A 17,887-nucleotide genomic window follows, 5' to 3' on the forward strand; every position below is an offset into this window, starting at 1 on the left:
AATCTGCCTTCTTGTTTGTATGACTCAGGAGTTTATCATGCAGGGGAAAATGTGGAGTTTAAACAGTGATTAACCCACAAAAATCATGCAATTGACATTAAAACGCAATTAAAATGAGATTAACACAAGAACCGTTATCCCGTGAATAACCAGGCAAAAAACAGCAAAAGGTCATTCACGGAAAATCCCATGAATGATTTGCTGCTGTTTCTTGCCTCTTTATTCATGGAATAATGGAACTTTAATCACGTTTCATCTCAACATCATGTAAAAACCATTAGCACAATTGCAGGATTACCACAGGCTAATCACTGTTTATACTTCAATTGTCCCCTGTGTGATAAACTCCTTAGTGTTACTGAGTCTTGCCATTCCAAGCATCTCTGGCCGTGATCCTGTTCTACATTCTGCAGCTCTCCTTATTAGGGAATCTTCCAAAACACTTCCAACAACCAGATATTACAACTATTCATTGGTAAATGATTTATTAATCAGCTTCTTGACCATTCAAATTATACCTTTCCATTCATATCACTTGAGTTATAAAGAGATTAAAATGAAGTCCCTGAGCTTTTCCTTACATCTTTCATCTTTTCCACAGAAGAACCTGATTTTTCAGTTGTGGCATAAGAAGCCTCCCGTAGATTCTGGTCAATTCCTGTTTTGGAAGAAAACATTGACATAAAATTGATTAGCAGAATAATGTGCATACTGTTTTGCCTTTCCTAGCTTTTATGAGAACTGGGCAAATATCATAGAACTGGACTGATGTTTAGATTTGATTCACAATACATGATGCCCATTGGAGCAGGCTGTTGTTATCACTGTCTAAGAATACTCACTGAGTTTTATGGCTCAGCAAGGATTATTTTACTATGCTCAAATCTATCACCATACTCTGACTGTACTGGCAACCTCAGTATATGACCTCCTGGAATAGTTATTGTTTTTGTTCTTATTGTGTCCCTTCAAGTCATTTCCAACTTATGGCAACCCCAAAGCAAATCTATCATGGGATTTTCTTGGCAAGATTTGTGCAGAGGGGAGTTGCCTTTTCCTTCCTCTGAGCATGAGAGAGTGCAGCTTGCCCAAGAGCAACCAGTGGGTTTCCATGACAAAGGAGGAATTTGAACCATGGTTTCCAGTCATAGTCCAATCCCCCTCCCTCCCTCAAACCACTGCACCATCCTGGCTCTCACTGTTGCTGTTATGTGACTTTAACTCCAAGTTATGGCAACCCTAGTGTAGGATCTTCTTGGCAGGATTTATTTGGAGGAGGTTTACTATTGACTTTCTCAAAGGTTGAGAGAGTGTGGTTTGCCCAATGTCACCCTGTGAGTTTCCTTTGCTAAAGGAGTATTTGGACACCAGTTCCCCAGAGTTGTAGTCTTACATTCAAACCACTGTAGTAAAAAGGTTTATTTCTGGAAGGGCAGAAATCCAGCTGGCTATCTGAAAATTATAAAATGAACCTTGATAAAAAAAAAAATAGATTTAGTTTAGGTATCACACTGCCATATACACAGTATATTTGCAGCAAAGAAACAGTAAAAGGCAACTCTTGAATATGTTTGAAATGAAGAACATACAGAAAGGTGAGTGTCTTAGTTTCATTTGTATGAAATGGAGGTTGGAAGTTGGGGGGAGGGCAGAAATGGAAAGTGAGGAGCTTCCATAATTAGCACTATAGAAACCAATGGATGAAAGACTCCAAAAACTGCTGCATCTGGTGCCCGATGTAGGTTTGATCCTACAATCACAAGTGAGATGGAAATTATAGAAGACAAACAAACGTTTAATAGGAGTGAGACAACAAAATAAGAGAACATATTGTATCTATTAATTTTCTTAACACTATGGAGGTAACAGTACAATAATACAAAGATACAAAAAACTCATTTATTTCAGACTTGTACTTCATTTTTCATTGGGGGCTGAAAGCATATTAATATTTAATACTGACTGGATTATATAGCAGTCAAAATGATGAAGAGGCAGAATTAAAGGGGCAGTACCAGTGCTACTCTAGCTTCTAGCCTAAAGCGGGCTGGTAAAAGTCCAATCCAAGAAAAACAGCTCATACTTTTCATTGTACCAGTTACTAATTCATGTTACCAAGGAAACTGCAAGCAAGGAGCTAAAGTGAGATGATTAAAAAGAAGAGCTGAAAAAGAGGGTGTGCTGAAAATGAAAGTGAGCCAAGCCTTTATCTTAATTCAAAGACTGATAACATATGGGGTGTGTGAAACCCTTGCAGTTCTACATGCAACATGCATAGCCCCAGAAGCCTTGAAGTCACTTCTGCGCTAACATTCAAAGCTAACATATCATATCAAGGCTTCCATGATATAGTTTTAGCATGTTTTAGTTACTACCAGACATCCTACGTATGCAATTTCAATTGTGTTTGTATGTTTCTTTTTAGAAACGTAATGCTAGTTCCTTAAACAACATTAGTATCCTCAGTACTGTATTTAGAAATGCTTGTTTATGTGGTTCAATAAGCTTAGCATATACATAACCTTCTGTACTCTATTTTTTCATATGAACTAATTAGTGCTGCTAGTATGAAGTTAGGGAAAGGAGTTTCACAGGAACACTGCGTACCCCTGGAGGATTATCACATACAAATCATTTTGAGTATGAGAGAATTCTTGCATGGGTCATATTAAGGATTTAGTTATATATTACATTTATATCCTGTCTTTCTCCCAGGAAGATCATGGCAGCATGCATAGTTTGAGACATAATTTAATTTTTTTTACTTTGGATGCCAACTCTTTGATCTTGTTCCAGAATTATTTTATTGATGGGTACTTTATCCATGCACCCTCTCCAACACAGAGGTGTCATTTGTTTTGTGATTCTAGCTAAACGGATTGGCATTAGGTACCATTTACATATTATTTTTAGTATATTTTCTTTTATACAATTGATGTGGATCTATATGGATATGAGTTACATATTCTGATCCAATCTGTTTCTGGGATTTCAAGTTGAAATTGGAGTTTCCATCCTTTCCTTCAATTAAGGCCACTACTATAAGATTCTTTGACCAGCCAACAATTTAAAACAATTTAAAATGTAAAGCATTAAAAAAATTACCACCTAAAAATATATTAAACTAACAAAGTAAAACAAGTTAAAACCACTAAAACCAGAGACATGCTTAAACTGGACAGAATCAATTAGACCACCACCCCTGCCCCACTTGCGTCAAAGGCTTTATTGAAAACTCATGTTTTAATCTGGGAACAAAATGAAGCCATTGTTGATGCCAACTGAGCCTTTAAATTGAGAGCATTCATAATCAGATTGCAACAACAGAGAACTGCCCCTTTCCATGTCTTCATATAATGTATTATCCAAACTGATAACACACATAGGAAGTCACTCCAGCAGATTTCAGTCTTCAAGGAGGCATATATAGGTAGAGGCACTCCTTCAGGTATCAAGATCACAAACCATTTAGGGCTTTAAATGTTATCACCAACCCTTTTAATTTAGTCCAGACAAGTAGTGGTAGCCAATGCAATTCCTTCAAAACTAGCGTTAGTATATATATGGTATTCTGGCCAGCAGTCTAGCTTCTGCATGTTCAGAATCCCCTTCACAGGCAGTCCCACAGGAAAAAAATACTGTAGTAGTCTATTTGGGAAGTACCCAGTTCATGGACTTCTATGCTAATTTTTATAAGACTCTGAAAGGCAAAAATGATTGACCACTCCTGATATCAGTTCTAGTCTGTCCCTGCCCTCTTTTCTTCTCATGTACATAAGAGATTTGGTCCAGTGTAGCTGAAAACAATTTGGACACTGGTGCTGAATCTTACTGCATCTTCAGGTCCATGGAAATTTTGCATATACTCTGTACTGCTACTGAGATTGTTTTGTTGCAGAAGAAAGAGACCACACATACAGTATGGATGAATATAATATTCATTATATTATATTCATCAATACTACAGATATGTTTGCCAAAGAGCTGCAATTAGCATGCACATATGTGCACATGCACACACAGGAATAAGGCACTGCTACAGTTGCTCTCAGAATAATCCATCATTATAAAAATATTTATTTATTTTATTGTTTATTTATAGTATTTATACCCCACCCTTCAGCCCTAAAGGCTATCAGAGCGGCTTACAATTATTATTTTTAATTAGACGGTTCCCTGCCCTCAGGCTTAATATGATCCAGTTGGAGTAGTGATGTACGTGTAACCATGAAACAGAACATCAATCTTACCTTGAGATGCTGGTAAATCACAAAGGCATTTCCTACAGTGCTGAGGACTGTCAGGTATATGAGGATGAGAGTGCTTTTTAGGAGATTCCAGGGCCTTGATAGTTGTCCAGTGTTGCTTGAATGGCCTGTTGGCTTTATGCAGAATGTGTCTATGTCGATAAGACCCTTTATAGCTATAGCACAAACAGACACATTAAATTAATGTCTCTGGTGTTACATTTGATCTCTTTCAACACCCACGTTCTACCACATTATATTATATGTTTATAGATTCCCCACTCAGCTGAATCCGTTGTTTTTATTGTTATTGTGACTGTTTTTAGATACTGTTTGAATTGTTTTTATCTTGATGTAGTTTTTACTTAAACTTGTACGCCGCTTTGATCAAAATTGGAAAAGCGGGATATAAATAAACCATTTATTATTTATTATTATTATATCAAGAACATTTCAAAGTGCCCTATATTACCACATTTAAAAAGAAATAATTCTATAATGGTGTCTCCTGTGTAGTTTACCTATTGACTTTTTAATGTTTTAGCAAAATTATCATTCATACATTAATTATGTCTACAAGTCAGTGGAGATTGAATAACAACAACACTGGCAAAAATTATAATGGCAAGACATTAAGAGAATTTCCATAACTTTTGTTAACACCCAAATTTATAATTATTACAAAATTTGTTATAAAATTATATTAAAAAGTTATAATAGATTTTTTTTACCCACAGTTACATTGTTGTTATTTACGAGTATATTCCCTTCACAGCCCTGTTGTTACATAGTATCATTGCAGTTGTGTGCTTTTTAGCATTTGTGGTGGGTCTGTTTTCAACCTCTGCCTTTCATAGTGACTTCATTCAAAAATTAAACCTTTTCTTTTCACATTCCATATGTAACTTTACTGGAAAACAATAATCAATCATTCCAATGCAAACTGCAGGCATGGGATGCCTGACCCAGGTGAGTATCACAGGAAGCCAGAAAGGGTTAAGTCTACCAACAACACCTTTCATACGGATCCACCCTGATCTAGTTCAGGCCTCTTGAGCTACTGGTTTGTGAAGGGTAAAATCCCTGCATTCAAAAGCAGTACTACATAGTTAATGTTGGTCTGTAGCTAGTCTGCAAAATATACCAGTTCACAGAGGAAGACAAGGCAAGACTGAGAAACCTGAATCCCAGACCATTCCTCTTACTAGGCTTCTGTGGCTCAGAATTTTAGCCTCCACGTTAAAAATATTAAATTCCTTATGTTTTTAGTTGACACAGGAATAGGCTTGCTTAAAAGGAGTAGTGGCATTATTATTAAAGGAAATAAGCTATCAAAACAGTAAAACAGAACAAGTTACAAGAAGTAACACAGAACAAGTGAAATATTTTCCAATTATGTGCAGTTAAAATATAAAAGTTAGTCATGGCTAGATCAAGATATGTCTTTTGATGCCATATTCAATAGTGCAAATATTCCCTGCCCATTTTTTTAAAAAAAAATCATATTTAATCTATGGATGGGCAGATTGATCAAGCTTGTTCCATGGAGGTTCTTCTTTTTCCACCATCACACTTGTTTGTCCTGATTTTGTGCAGATTTTTCCCAAACAGAGAATCACAGAATCATAGAGTTCGAAGAGACCTCAAGGGCCATCCAGTCCAACCCAATGCCATGCAGGAATACACAGTCAAAGCATCCCCAACAGATGGCTATCCAGTCTCTGTTTGAAAACCTCCAAAAGAAGGAAACTCCACCACACTCCGAGGGAGTGTGTTCCACTGTCAAACAGCTCTTACTGTCAGGAAGTTCTTCCTAATGTTGAGGTGGAATCTCTTTTCCTGTAGTTTGAACCCATTGGCCCAGGCCCTAACCTCTGGAGCTGCAGAAAACACCGTCTCTTGTCCAGGCTACACATACCCATCTCCCTAAGTCACTCCTCATAGGGCATGGTTTTGAGACCTTTCACCATTTTAGTCACCCCCCTCTGGACATGCTCCAATTTGTCAACATCCTTTTTTAATTGTGGTGAACAGAACTGGACATAGTATTCCAGGTGAGGCCTAACCAAAGCAGAATAGAATTGCACTATTACTTCCCTTGATCTAGACACTATACTTCTATTAATGCAACCTACAATCACATTGGCTTTTTTATCTGCCACATCACGCTGTTGACTCATTTTCAATTTGTAGTCTACTAGGACTCCTGGGCCCCATTCCCACTGGCTTATAATGCGGATCAGGACGCGAATCATGGGTGCATCATTTCCATTTGAGCGCACATTTGATCCACATTGCTCCGATATCGTTTCCATTGGAATTCGAATCTGAATCAATTTATCCTGAAAAATCCAAATTATTGGTTGATAAACCGGTTTAAAAAAATACCGGCTTTTTAGCGAGTTTTCCTGTGCCTCCTGAGTCTGATTTGGGGCAAATGAATGGGAACGAAAGGGTGTCTGATTTGGGATCTTGGGGATGGGAGGAGCAGTGCTCAAGGGGCTGGCCTGGGGGTGTCACCCGCTTGTTCTCTTTCCTGTATTACCAGCGCCATTTTCTCCCCTGGTGGATTGGGAAACAGGGTAAGGCGATCATGCTACATTGAGCTCCAAACACAGTAAACACATTACGACCCCTGCAACCTCCCCCTGCTCCACATTCATAGTTGATGTGTGAGGAGAACCAGTGAACACCATTATTATTATTATTATTATTATTATTATTATTTTGAGTACCCAGCTTGTTGGGAGCAATTAGCTCACACTTTGTAAACTGCTTAGTACATCGGTAAGCAGTATAGAAATGCCTTTGCTATTGCTATGCTATTATTCACTTAGCAGTAGCATTATCTAGCCTACATTTTACTAGACTATTTGCCAGAATATCATGGAGGACCTTGTTGAAGGCCTTACTGAAATAAAAAGAAGCATTAGCTACATATTTTTGTGTGCATTTTTTCTAAATATTTACATTATCAGTTGTGCATTGTATCCATGACTAAAGAACGTTTGTTCACTTCTTATAAATGCATACATGTTGTTAAATGCTTTCCTCTGCCATTGAATGTATTGCAAACCCTGTGATCAACAGGTTTTTGTACCGGATCTGTGCTCAGCTCTCAAGTAATGAATTGGGTAGAACTGTTTTTTGTTTGTTTGTTTGTTTTTTGGGAGGGGGGTAGTGTGCTTGTTTTTTAAACTGACGTATTCCTAATTTATCCTGCATTGTTTGACAATATCATGAAATAAATGATGAGACATCCGAGTTTTGGAGCTATACTTGCAAATTTAACATATTATCTAATTAATGCTACTTAACTGAATCATGCTACAGTGATTTCCCCATGCTGAAGATCTGGCCTCAACATACTTTTTACTTAATTTCTATAAACATAGATCTTTTGTCCAATTAAAACCACCTGAAAGTTTATATGTTACACCTGTCAAATTCTTATATGCACTTAGCTGCTCCGACATCTAAAATGACAGTTAATATTCCACAAGGGAAGCCACATACATGTGTTCTAAGTCAAAATGTGGTTCCATTATTTCTCTCTTCAAATCTTCTTCCTGATATAATGTTTTGTCTGGGTTCAGTTAGAAATACTCAAACCCCAAGCTCTTATCCAAAAATCAGTTGGTTTAATTACATCCTTGGAGATTTGTACATTCATTTAACAATGACTCAAATGGCATAATTTTCACCTGGTCCATTCAGATGCTGCTACAAATATAGGCTTCAGGATTACATCCACACTCACCAAGATGTGTTTCATTTTACTTTTTATGTGAATTCTGAACATTAAAGAAGCATTAAGGGACATTAAAATGATAATCATCAAATCCCTCTTACATTTCCTTTTACATTTACATTTTACATTTTCTTTGCTCTCCTCAGCCCTTGCCTTGCACTCTCTTCCTTGCTCTCTCTACCCCTTTCATCTCTCTTCCTTTCTTTCCTCTTTTCCCACTTCAGTCATTCTATGTTCACAGGTGAGGGAGGGCAAAAAGTTAAGGGGGCAAATAATCTAAAGGTTTTGAGATTTTATTAAAAACCATTAATTTAATTATTACCACTACTACAACTCAGCATCACCAATGGAAATAGTCTCTGCTGCCTTCTGAGAGAGAGAAAAGAGGTGTTCCTCTGTCATGCTCCATAGTTGCTAATGGCATATATCCAGAGAAAACGTTCTGCCTTTTAGATTTAACTCACTTTCACAGTTCTTACCGTTTTGGGCTGATCTTCACCTTTTTCCTTTTATGTTTTTTCTTTGCTTTAGGTACTGCAAACTCTTTCATTTTATGAAGTTTATCTTTCACCTTTTCTTGCTCTGGTATGTTTTTAAACAACCCATCCGCTCCATCTGTTGAAAAGTCCTGCTGTGAACATAAAAAAAAGCAAAATACATGTTTAGGTGATCTTTTGAATAGATATGTTCATAAATGTCTATGGCTTTATGAACATCTCTTTATGTTCTGTATTCTGTGTGTTTTCTTAAATAACTTTGGACATCTTATGTTTATGGGATACAATGCATACATTTAATGAAATAAAATAAATACAATCTTCTCCCTAAAAACCATGAAAATCATGTAATATTTCACTCCTCCCAAATCACTATGTTTATTAAATGATTATATTGCATAATGCCTGCCTGTGGGAAGGGAGGCCTGCCTGGCACCAATATTGTTGTCCTATTGGTGCCAGTAAAAAATAATTTTTCTCCCAAGCCTTTTTCTTTTATGATGCTATTTATCATATTTGTGTTTTTATATTGTTTCTGCTTTGGGTGTGAGCGAGACCCAATTCTGTGATACAGGCAGAAGAAGCAGGCAGCTGCAGTACCAAAGATTTCTTTCTTCATTTGTGAAAATAAGATCTGCCAGCAGGGAGAAAATACCATCACTTGAAATCCTTCCAGAACAACTGCCACAGATTGTCCCGAACATGTACACACCTCCTTAGGACTTCTCTGTAAGCCACTTGGAAGCTCCTTGCAAAACACCCAATAAAAGAAAGACATATACACACATAACCCAAATTGTAGTTTTCTTGTTGTGCGATTTCAAATACTTTCCGACTTACGGCAATCCTATCATGGGTTTTTCTTGGCCACATGTATATTTCACTAGCAAGATTTCAACCTCTCTCATTCATTTTACTACTTTGCACATTATTACACAGGTAATGAAACTGCTGAACACATTTGTATCACATAACAGGTGCTTATTTGCCTTACTGACTGCCAGGATGTTCATGATAAACATTTTTTCAAGCTACTGAATATTTAAAAAATAATCTTCTGTATTGCATTTTACTCTGATCACATCCTCTACCTTCTACAATTTGTACACATGCATACACATCCCTGAAGTCCTAATACAGTATCTCTTCAGCAGAAAATATCATATGAAGAGCAGGTCTAGAATCAGAATAAGGAAGAATAAAGTTAGGAGGAAGGAACATCAACAATCTAAGATGTGTAAATGGCACCATACTACTAGTAGAAAACATTATGGACTTGCAACAATTACTAAGGAAGGTCAAAGAAGAAAATGCAAGGGCAGGTATGTTGCTGAACATAAAGAAAGCAAAAATAATGACCATGGAGGATCTACATAAATTCAACACAGACAACAAGGACATCAAAATAGTTAAAGATTTCCTGCACCTTGGAATAAATACTGATCAGAAAGGAGACTGCAGTCAAGAAATAAGAAATAGGGAATAGGAAGGGCAGTTATGAAAGAGCTAGACAAGATTCTGAAGAGTGAAATATGCAACAGAACACTAAAGTTAGAATCATCCAATACATTGTATTTCCCATCACCATGTACAGATGCGAGAGCTGGACAATGAAGAAAGCAGATAAAAAGAAAATAAATTAATTTGAGATGTGCTAGACAAGAGTGCTGAGAATACCATGGACAGCCAAAAAGACAAACAAATTGATCCTTGAACAGAAAAAGCCTGATCTCTCCCTGGAAGCCAAAATGATTACATTGAGGCTGTTGTACTTTGGCCACATCATAAAAAGGCATGATGTATCAGAAAATATGAGCCCTGCCAATTTAAAATAGGCAGCAGTCCACAGATGGGTGGATGAAGTTGTATGTAACCCTTTAAGAAAACTTTTACTTTCAGGTCATTCTCCTGAGATCATTGGGAAGACATTGCTGATGCCTGGGAGATGAACACAAGTAGGAATATGTTTTTGCATATGCATCATTCGCAGATATGGAAGGTGAGCTGACAATGCAAGTATACATGACCCCTTGCTTGTTCAGGTAAAATGCTATCATCATGTTATCCAAAGTCACCTCAATGGTCCTGTGTCAAAGCAGTATTTTGAATGCACAAAGTGCTTTCCATGCTGCAAGCAGTTTGAGAACAGTGATTTGGCACAACCTCTTACTATCAGACCATCAGCATTGGGATCTCCAACACATCATAGATACACCTGTAGTGAGGACTAGAGCAAGTGTAGGATAGGCAAAGGGCAAAAGCCCTCATGATGTTGGAGAGATCAGCCCACCAGCAGAGGGTGTGAAATACTGAACAGGGTTAGCCATAAGAACCTGCTGGGAGTCTACAGGTCAAAAATGAAGTGATCTGGCAACCATTTCTGAAGATGTCTCTTTCCAGGTCAAATAAAGGAAAAGATCACAGAAGTTGCCACTAAGAGGCTCAGTACAACTTGAATGATTTGGCCTTTGCACAGTGATTCCTGAAGAGCTTTTGTACTGAGGCCTTTAGTGTGAGTGCTCTGTCCTACAACAGAAATGCCCTGGACTCTACAGAACTGAACACTACCCCTATAATTGGCTACAGCAGGATGGTCATATCAAAGACTTCTCCCAATTTATGAAGAAGGGTTCTTCATAAATTGGGAGAAGTCTTTGCTATGATCATCCTGCTATAGCCAGTTTATAAGGGCAAGTGCCAAAGGAAGGACACCGTGAGGCAGACATCCTGAAGGACCCGGTGGAAAATGGGGACACTATCAGTGCTGATACTATCCCCCAAGGAGGTCTTGCCCCCCAAGGAGGTTTGACAAGAGACAGAAGACATCTGGTTTATTGAGAATTCTGGTTGCTGCTCCACAGCTGGAGAGGAGAGCAAGCAGATAGCCACCAAAGCTGTATGAAGGGGAATACAAGGGCCAAAATTTCCAACTATAGAGTCTTAAGACAAAAAACTCTATTATGCCTCGCTTGTCACACAAAGGTCTGGCAAACTGGGCATGAGTCAACCACATGGTCCTCGACTAGGAAGAGGAGCCTATATGCATGACCATCAGAGAATACGATCTTTGTCCTACACTTGAGACACTTCCTGAAGAATGTCTCCAGGGCCACAGGCCCCTGTATAGATGAGCTGAAAATGAATGATGAATCTGATAAATGCCAAATGCTGAGACTTCCTGAGGCCTTCCACAATGGTGGACAAAAAAAGAACTGGGTTTTAGCAGGACCACAAAGCCTATAAGCATGCAGGGGCAGGGTTACCACCAAAATGCAGCTCTAAGACCTTTCAAATATCTCACTGCAGGTACAGAATGACCCATATGTACAAGTCACGGAAGCCACAAAGAAGATTGCAATTGCCTAATTGCATCCTAAAATAAATCTAAAATAAAATCCATCCTAAAATAAATCTGACAGTGTTAAAGGTATCACAAGATTTTTTTTTTTTTGCTTGATCTTTGAAAATTTGAAATGTTATATACTCCACCTTATGAGGTTAATGGAATAAAGAGAATATGTATAGTAAAATTAGCCACATAGTATTACATGTGAGATAGTGAATAGGACTGAATAATATCCCTTAACATTAATAGTTCAACCAATTGTTTCCATCAATCATCTGTGAGAGATAGCATCAGTACTTAGAATATGAATCAATCACAAGCTGCTAGTATTACTATTGATAAGACGAAATATGAACACATGCTTTGACCTCTGTTCTCCCATTTTCTTCTAAGCAAAATGCCACAACTTTCTGTTAAATATTTAAATAGGAAGAGAATGACAATGTTACCTTCTCTATCTGCTGTCTTGGAGAAACAGAGGAGATTGCCATTTGGGGCATTCCAGTTGTAAAGCCTGCATGAGCAGCCTTCCTGGCATTTTTCATTTTGTAAAAGAAGCGGTTACATTTTGAAATTAAGTTTTCATTCATATAGGTGTGCAAGGAAGAATAAGCAGAATCTCTCTTCTCCTTCTGTTCAATAGGAAGAGGAAGGTTTTTACTTAAGCAACACCAGGTCAGTTGTGGCTCAGCATTTAGAGTTGGGAAGGATACATCCATGCTTGGGACTTTTGAGTTTCCTGCATGAGAACTTAACTGAGGCAAAGTATGGACTTCTTTGTGTTGAGAGCAGAACACATGGCAATAAAACATATTAGAGGAATGGCAAAGGCATCTAGGCTTATCCATGGTACAGGTAGGCAGGTCCTGAAATCTTTGAAAAGGGTTAATATCCGATTGCCATTCCTTGATCTTCTCATCATTATTTCCACAGAAAAGTGTACTTTCAACCAATGATGAAACTGATATCACTGAAGTGTTCCCTGAGTGTATGAACTGTAGGGCTGAACTCTGCCCAGTAATGTCTGAAGATATGAAAAAACCTCCTGTATACATAGTTGTAAAGCATATTTTCTTCCCTGGAATATGTGATGTACAAACAATTGTGTTCACATTATTTTCCTGTGCCAACTTCTGAGCATCCAAATTATTTCTATTACTGGCTTCTTTCCATACATCTTTTATCTTCTCCTTCTGCCTGAACCTTTGAACATGATATTTTTTGTTTACTGTGGTTGTAATGCTGGTTGTTTCTAGGATAGCAGGTGGGCACAAAAATACATCTGTAGAACTGGAGCAAAGTGACTTGTTGCTACTAGCAGGAAATGAAATGTTGGTCACATTCTCAGGATCTCCAGCAAGAATCAGTGGCAATCCTGTAGTCTTCCCGTGTTGTGAGTACTTTAAGATATACTTTGGCAGAAAGTCATTTTTCTTTAAATGGGGATTTACTTGATCAAATATCAGATGCTGAGCAGGGGTGGGTGCTCGTGCCACATCTCCATTCTTTGATGATGTTTCTGTCCCAGTTATTACAGGATGTGGCTGGTTTTTCAGCTTTTGTGAAGCATACAAACCACAAGTGTGTCCCTTTTTCCCCTCAGTCTCAAACTGTTCAAGTACATTTGTTGTATCAGTAAGATTAGCAACATAATTAGAGGTCATTATTGGACACTGAATTGACTCTTCACATTCCATGTTGCTACTATCTGATGTATTAAATCCTACCAATGATGCCTGCTTTTCTTCTTTAACTGAGTGTCTTATTGATTCTGAAGTAACTACATCAATAGGTTTGCAATGGTCTAGCAATTCCACAATTCTCTCCACTGAGCTACTGGGACCATAATTGGATGTTAACATACTTTTTTTCCTTTTCAGTTTATCGACCTTTAGCTTTTTTCTCTCTGAGAGTAACTTTGGAAGTTCCTGAACTGCTTCACTATTGTTGCACTGTTTGGGCAATAAGCCCCCCTGTGCAAGTTGAAAGCTTTCTTTCCCAATGGTATCTTCTTTGGCAACTGAACTATCATCATGTCCCAGCACACATTTAACAAACTCCCCTTGGGCACATGTGTCCTCTAAGCCACTATCCTGCAGACTACCAATGTTTAAGGAGTTACCGTTCTCTTGGTCTGTGGTCTGCTGAAGCTGGAAACTCAATTCACAACCAGTACTTAAGGGCAAGACCTTACTGTTGCCAACTGGGTCTTGTTTTGAAACACACAATTCTTTGCACCTATTTTCAACAAATATTTTAGTCAACTCACTTTGTTCACAATTACTGACTGAGTATGATGTTGCCATAAATTCTGCAAAGCTGCCTAAACTCTCCTGTGAGGAAGCACAGGTGTGTGATGGGGGACTAGAAATGGAACAGCCTTCCAACTCTTCAGTATTTATTTTTGCAGAAGTGGTCCCTGGGGATGAATCCAACTCCTCTGTACTGAGTTTTGTAGAAATGGTCACTGGGGATGAAACCAAATTTCCAGTTCTAAAGCTTTTGCCATTTCTCTGAATTCCATCATGATTAGCTATATCCTTAGTACCAAACTGGAAGCTTGAAATATCAGTTATCTTGTTTTCATTTGGTTTCTTGGTGGCTTGGTTACTTTTCATTTTCTGATAGATTTTCTTAAACGTTTCATTTCCATAGACCTGCCATTTTTCCTGAGTGAACATTTTCATTTTTCTTTGATTCGGTTTCTTATATTTTGTGTTTGTTCCTTCTACTCCAAGTCCAGACTTTTTAGTTCCTTTCATCTCTTCCAAAGAGGGTGAGGATTCACTCATGTTACTTGGTGGCAAATCATCTACTGCTGCCTGTCTGACAAGTGCTCGAGGATGACTGTTAGGAAAACCTGCCATACTTGCAGAAAATTTTTTGCTAGGCAACAAAGTAGCACTTGTGTCTGGTGGTATTCTGGCAAAAGAAGGTACTTTTAAACTATCCGCTTGGTCTTGAATTCTCCTTGTATTCTCAATAAAAGGCAGGGAGTTGCTTCTGGTAACGGGAACACAATCTATTGTTGTTGAGAACTGAGTGGGGACTGAGTGAAAAAACAATGGCTTGGATTTTTCCACAGCTGTGAAGATAGACTTGGCTGTGCACTGAGAAAGAGTCTTCTTCTTGTTTAAGTCAAGAGGACGTATGTCAAAATGGAAAGAGTTTTTGTATGTATAAGGCATTGGCAAATCAATGCTGCCCTGCTTAGATAGAACTGTTTTCCTGGGCCTAACATTGTCTAACTGGGTATCATCCACTACAGTTTTATTATGAGAAATTAGCTTTGAGATATGCTCTTCCAACTTCCTTTTTTCTAATGTTAAACCTCCTGTTGCTTTCTCAGCAGAATCTACTTTTGACATATTTCCTGTGGTACACCTGAGACTGGTAATGGCTGCATCGCTTTCTGATTCAATGCTTCGTTCACAAAGACTCTGCAGAGGGCTGGGGGACAACATCTGCTGCTCCACACTATCAGAGCGAGACAGATAACCCGAGTCAGTACTTTCACATTTCTTCAGCTTGTAATCTGGAGATCTGCTGTCCCATAGCTTCTCTGAATACGTGGCATGCTGTCTCTGTAGCTGGCTGTGTTTACTTACAGCTTGATTCCTTTGCTCCTGGAGCCTTCTTTTCTGGAGTGGTGGTGTTGTATCTTTCATGGCTTCTTTCTCAAGGACACTCTGATATACTCCTCCATGACAGGAATTGTTCACTGCCATCCACTGACTTTCAGATACAAGGAATAAACCATTAATTGCTTGTGATGCAGTATTAAGAGGATCTTTCTCACTGGTTACTGTAGAAGTGGAGTCTGAAGCAGCATGTATAATTACTGCTCCTGTGTTGCCACAATTTCTATCAGCTGCTTTTGTTTTCTGGGGGGATCCAGTGCTCTCAGTCACCTTCTCATTCTCTCCTAATGGACTACTGCTGTCTAACTCCGAGGGCAATCTGGCATTATTGACATGTGTTTGAGTTCTCCTGTGTTTATAAAGATTGCTCTGAGTTTTAAATGCAATGCCACATGTTGTACATGGAAAAGGCCTCTCACCTGTGTGTGAGCGCACATGTTTCTCAAGAACACTTGGCTTCAGGCAATCACGCCCACAGTGTTTACAGAGGTACTTCCCAGCATTTTTGCATTTCCCTGGGCTTCCAAGTGGTGGACATGGAGAATAATTTTGTGGCAAAACTGATAAGCCATTAACTACTTTTATTATTCCGGCTTGCTTTTGAATGCCTGTCTGAAGATGATCTGCTCCTCCTGAATGTAAAAGCGGGTTTAGAATTAAAGGTATATTACTGCTGTCTAAAGTGAGGCTGGTTTGGTTTGTGAGTAGCTCATGGCTTGGCTGAAGGCATTCTGACTGGATGGGTTGATAAAGTGGTATTGTAACAGCTTTTAAGTATACAGTTTGAGAAAGTGCCTGCTCAGGCTGGAAAATTACTGGACTAATTGACAGATTTGGTGTTGCTGGTATGGCTTGAAAGCAAGAGGCAGGCTGAACTGATTGTTCATTTAGTGAAGTGGGGGGACAAGAAAGTCTCTGTCCCTCCATTTCTTTTATGTTCTCCAATACGTTGTAGGTAGTTATCTGTGGGGAAAATACAGGGAAACAGTTATACGGTATTTGAATTTAACACCCTTTCCCATTTTCAAAACAAATAAGCACTATAATTATGGAGGTTGGCTGCATGGTTATCCACAAACATATATAAGTATTATAACGTAATTAAATTATGACAGTTTCTAAGAGCTTTTCTTTTGAAAGGCATCAAAAGCACACAAATCATGCTGGTCACATAATGATTAGAACACTTTAATGAACAATCCTAGACTACTAATAACTGCAGGTTACCTTGAACATGTTTCATATTTTCTATATTATTTGTATTTTGACATCACACTGAGGTCTCCCTAGTGGAAGAAAACAGGGCTAGAAATGTCATAAATAGGTAATTCTAGCTACGTGCTCTTCAGAGCAGCTTCTCCTCTGAAAAGAAGAACCATGGTTACTTGACTTCCACTTACATGTTGTAAAATCAGAAACATGTCAGGCTAAAACAGAGGCATCTAAAGATTATAGTTACACTGTGAATTTATCTACTTATTCAATATGCAGTCAATATAATGCTGATCCATTTTTACAAGTCAAAATATATTTCATATGCCTTTTTGGACTAAAAATATGAACATCTACATGAATATCTACATGATTCCAAGACTGTTAAATAAAAAGTTAATTTATGTGCCTTAATTGTTAACATTGGCTATCTGATTATTTGTAAAACACACACACACACACACACACACACACACACACAGAGTGTCAGCCCTCCACATTTGCAGGTTTGATTATTTCTAGGTCCTCCAGCATGATTCTATGATTCGTCTCCCAAAGTTCATGCTGGAGGACCCAGAAATTCCTAGAGATAATACTTCTCTGGGCATCTGTAGGTCCTCCAGAGCAATTCTGTGGTCAACCTCCATCAGATGCTGACCATTGAGTTGACCTGTATGACCTAGAATTTCCTAGAAAGGTGTTCTCTCAGGTAAAAAAAAATACTTTGGCCATATGACAAGGATGGGCAACAATCAAGGTCTGGGAGGGCCATACTCTTCCCCTTTTTACCCATTTGTTATAGCAGGGAGAAGCTCCACTGATGTCAACATTACCTGCTAGAGTACAGCAGTGTTGTAAAGATACAAGAGAAAATGTGTGTGGATCCTTTTAGAAAGCATGATACAAATACCTGCCACTGCAGAATCATTAATTCTCTCCCCATCCTGCCGCTGAATAGACCTCAGTTGCAAATAGAAACTGATTAGGTTGAATCACATTTATTAGCAGTTTGGAAATATACCATGGGGCAAACATAAAATCATTTACTGCTGAATAATAGTGCACATTATGAATAATATGTTTAGGACAGGGGCCTCAATAAGATCTGGCAAGCTGTTTTGTATCCATGTTGGCATTCCACCATACTCATGCATCCCTGTAATTCATCAAAAACCATTAAAGCACATAGTGAG

The 17,887-nt window shown here is 38.3% G+C and overlaps 1 protein-coding gene across 4 annotated transcripts in view; it reads right to left on the reverse strand.

Annotated features, from left to right (window-relative positions):
- ZNF831 (zinc finger protein 831) overlaps positions 1-17,887 on the reverse strand; it is an 83,509-nt gene that overhangs the window by 5,733 nt on the left and 59,889 nt on the right. For 3 of the 4 annotated variants that reach the window (XM_089513710.1, XM_089513709.1, XM_089513708.1), the window contains exons 2-5: positions 12,291-16,445; positions 8,478-8,629; positions 4,251-4,423; positions 582-658 (exon numbers count right to left, since the gene is read on the reverse strand). In XM_089513710.1, the coding sequence (XP_089369836.1) occupies positions 582-658; positions 4,251-4,423; positions 8,478-8,629; positions 12,291-16,409 (4,521 nt within the window). In that variant the 5' untranslated portion in view covers positions 16,410-16,445. The remainder of the gene's footprint in view (positions 1-581; positions 659-4,250; positions 4,424-8,477; positions 8,630-12,290; positions 16,446-17,887) is intronic. The other variant, XM_089513711.1, reaches the window with a different exon arrangement.

This window comes from Sceloporus occidentalis, unplaced genomic scaffold, assembly GCF_023333645.1.
Source record: "Sceloporus occidentalis isolate IW3139 unplaced genomic scaffold, rSceOcc1.0.p SCAF_3, whole genome shotgun sequence".
NCBI lineage: Eukaryota > Metazoa > Chordata > Lepidosauria > Squamata > Phrynosomatidae > Sceloporus > Sceloporus occidentalis.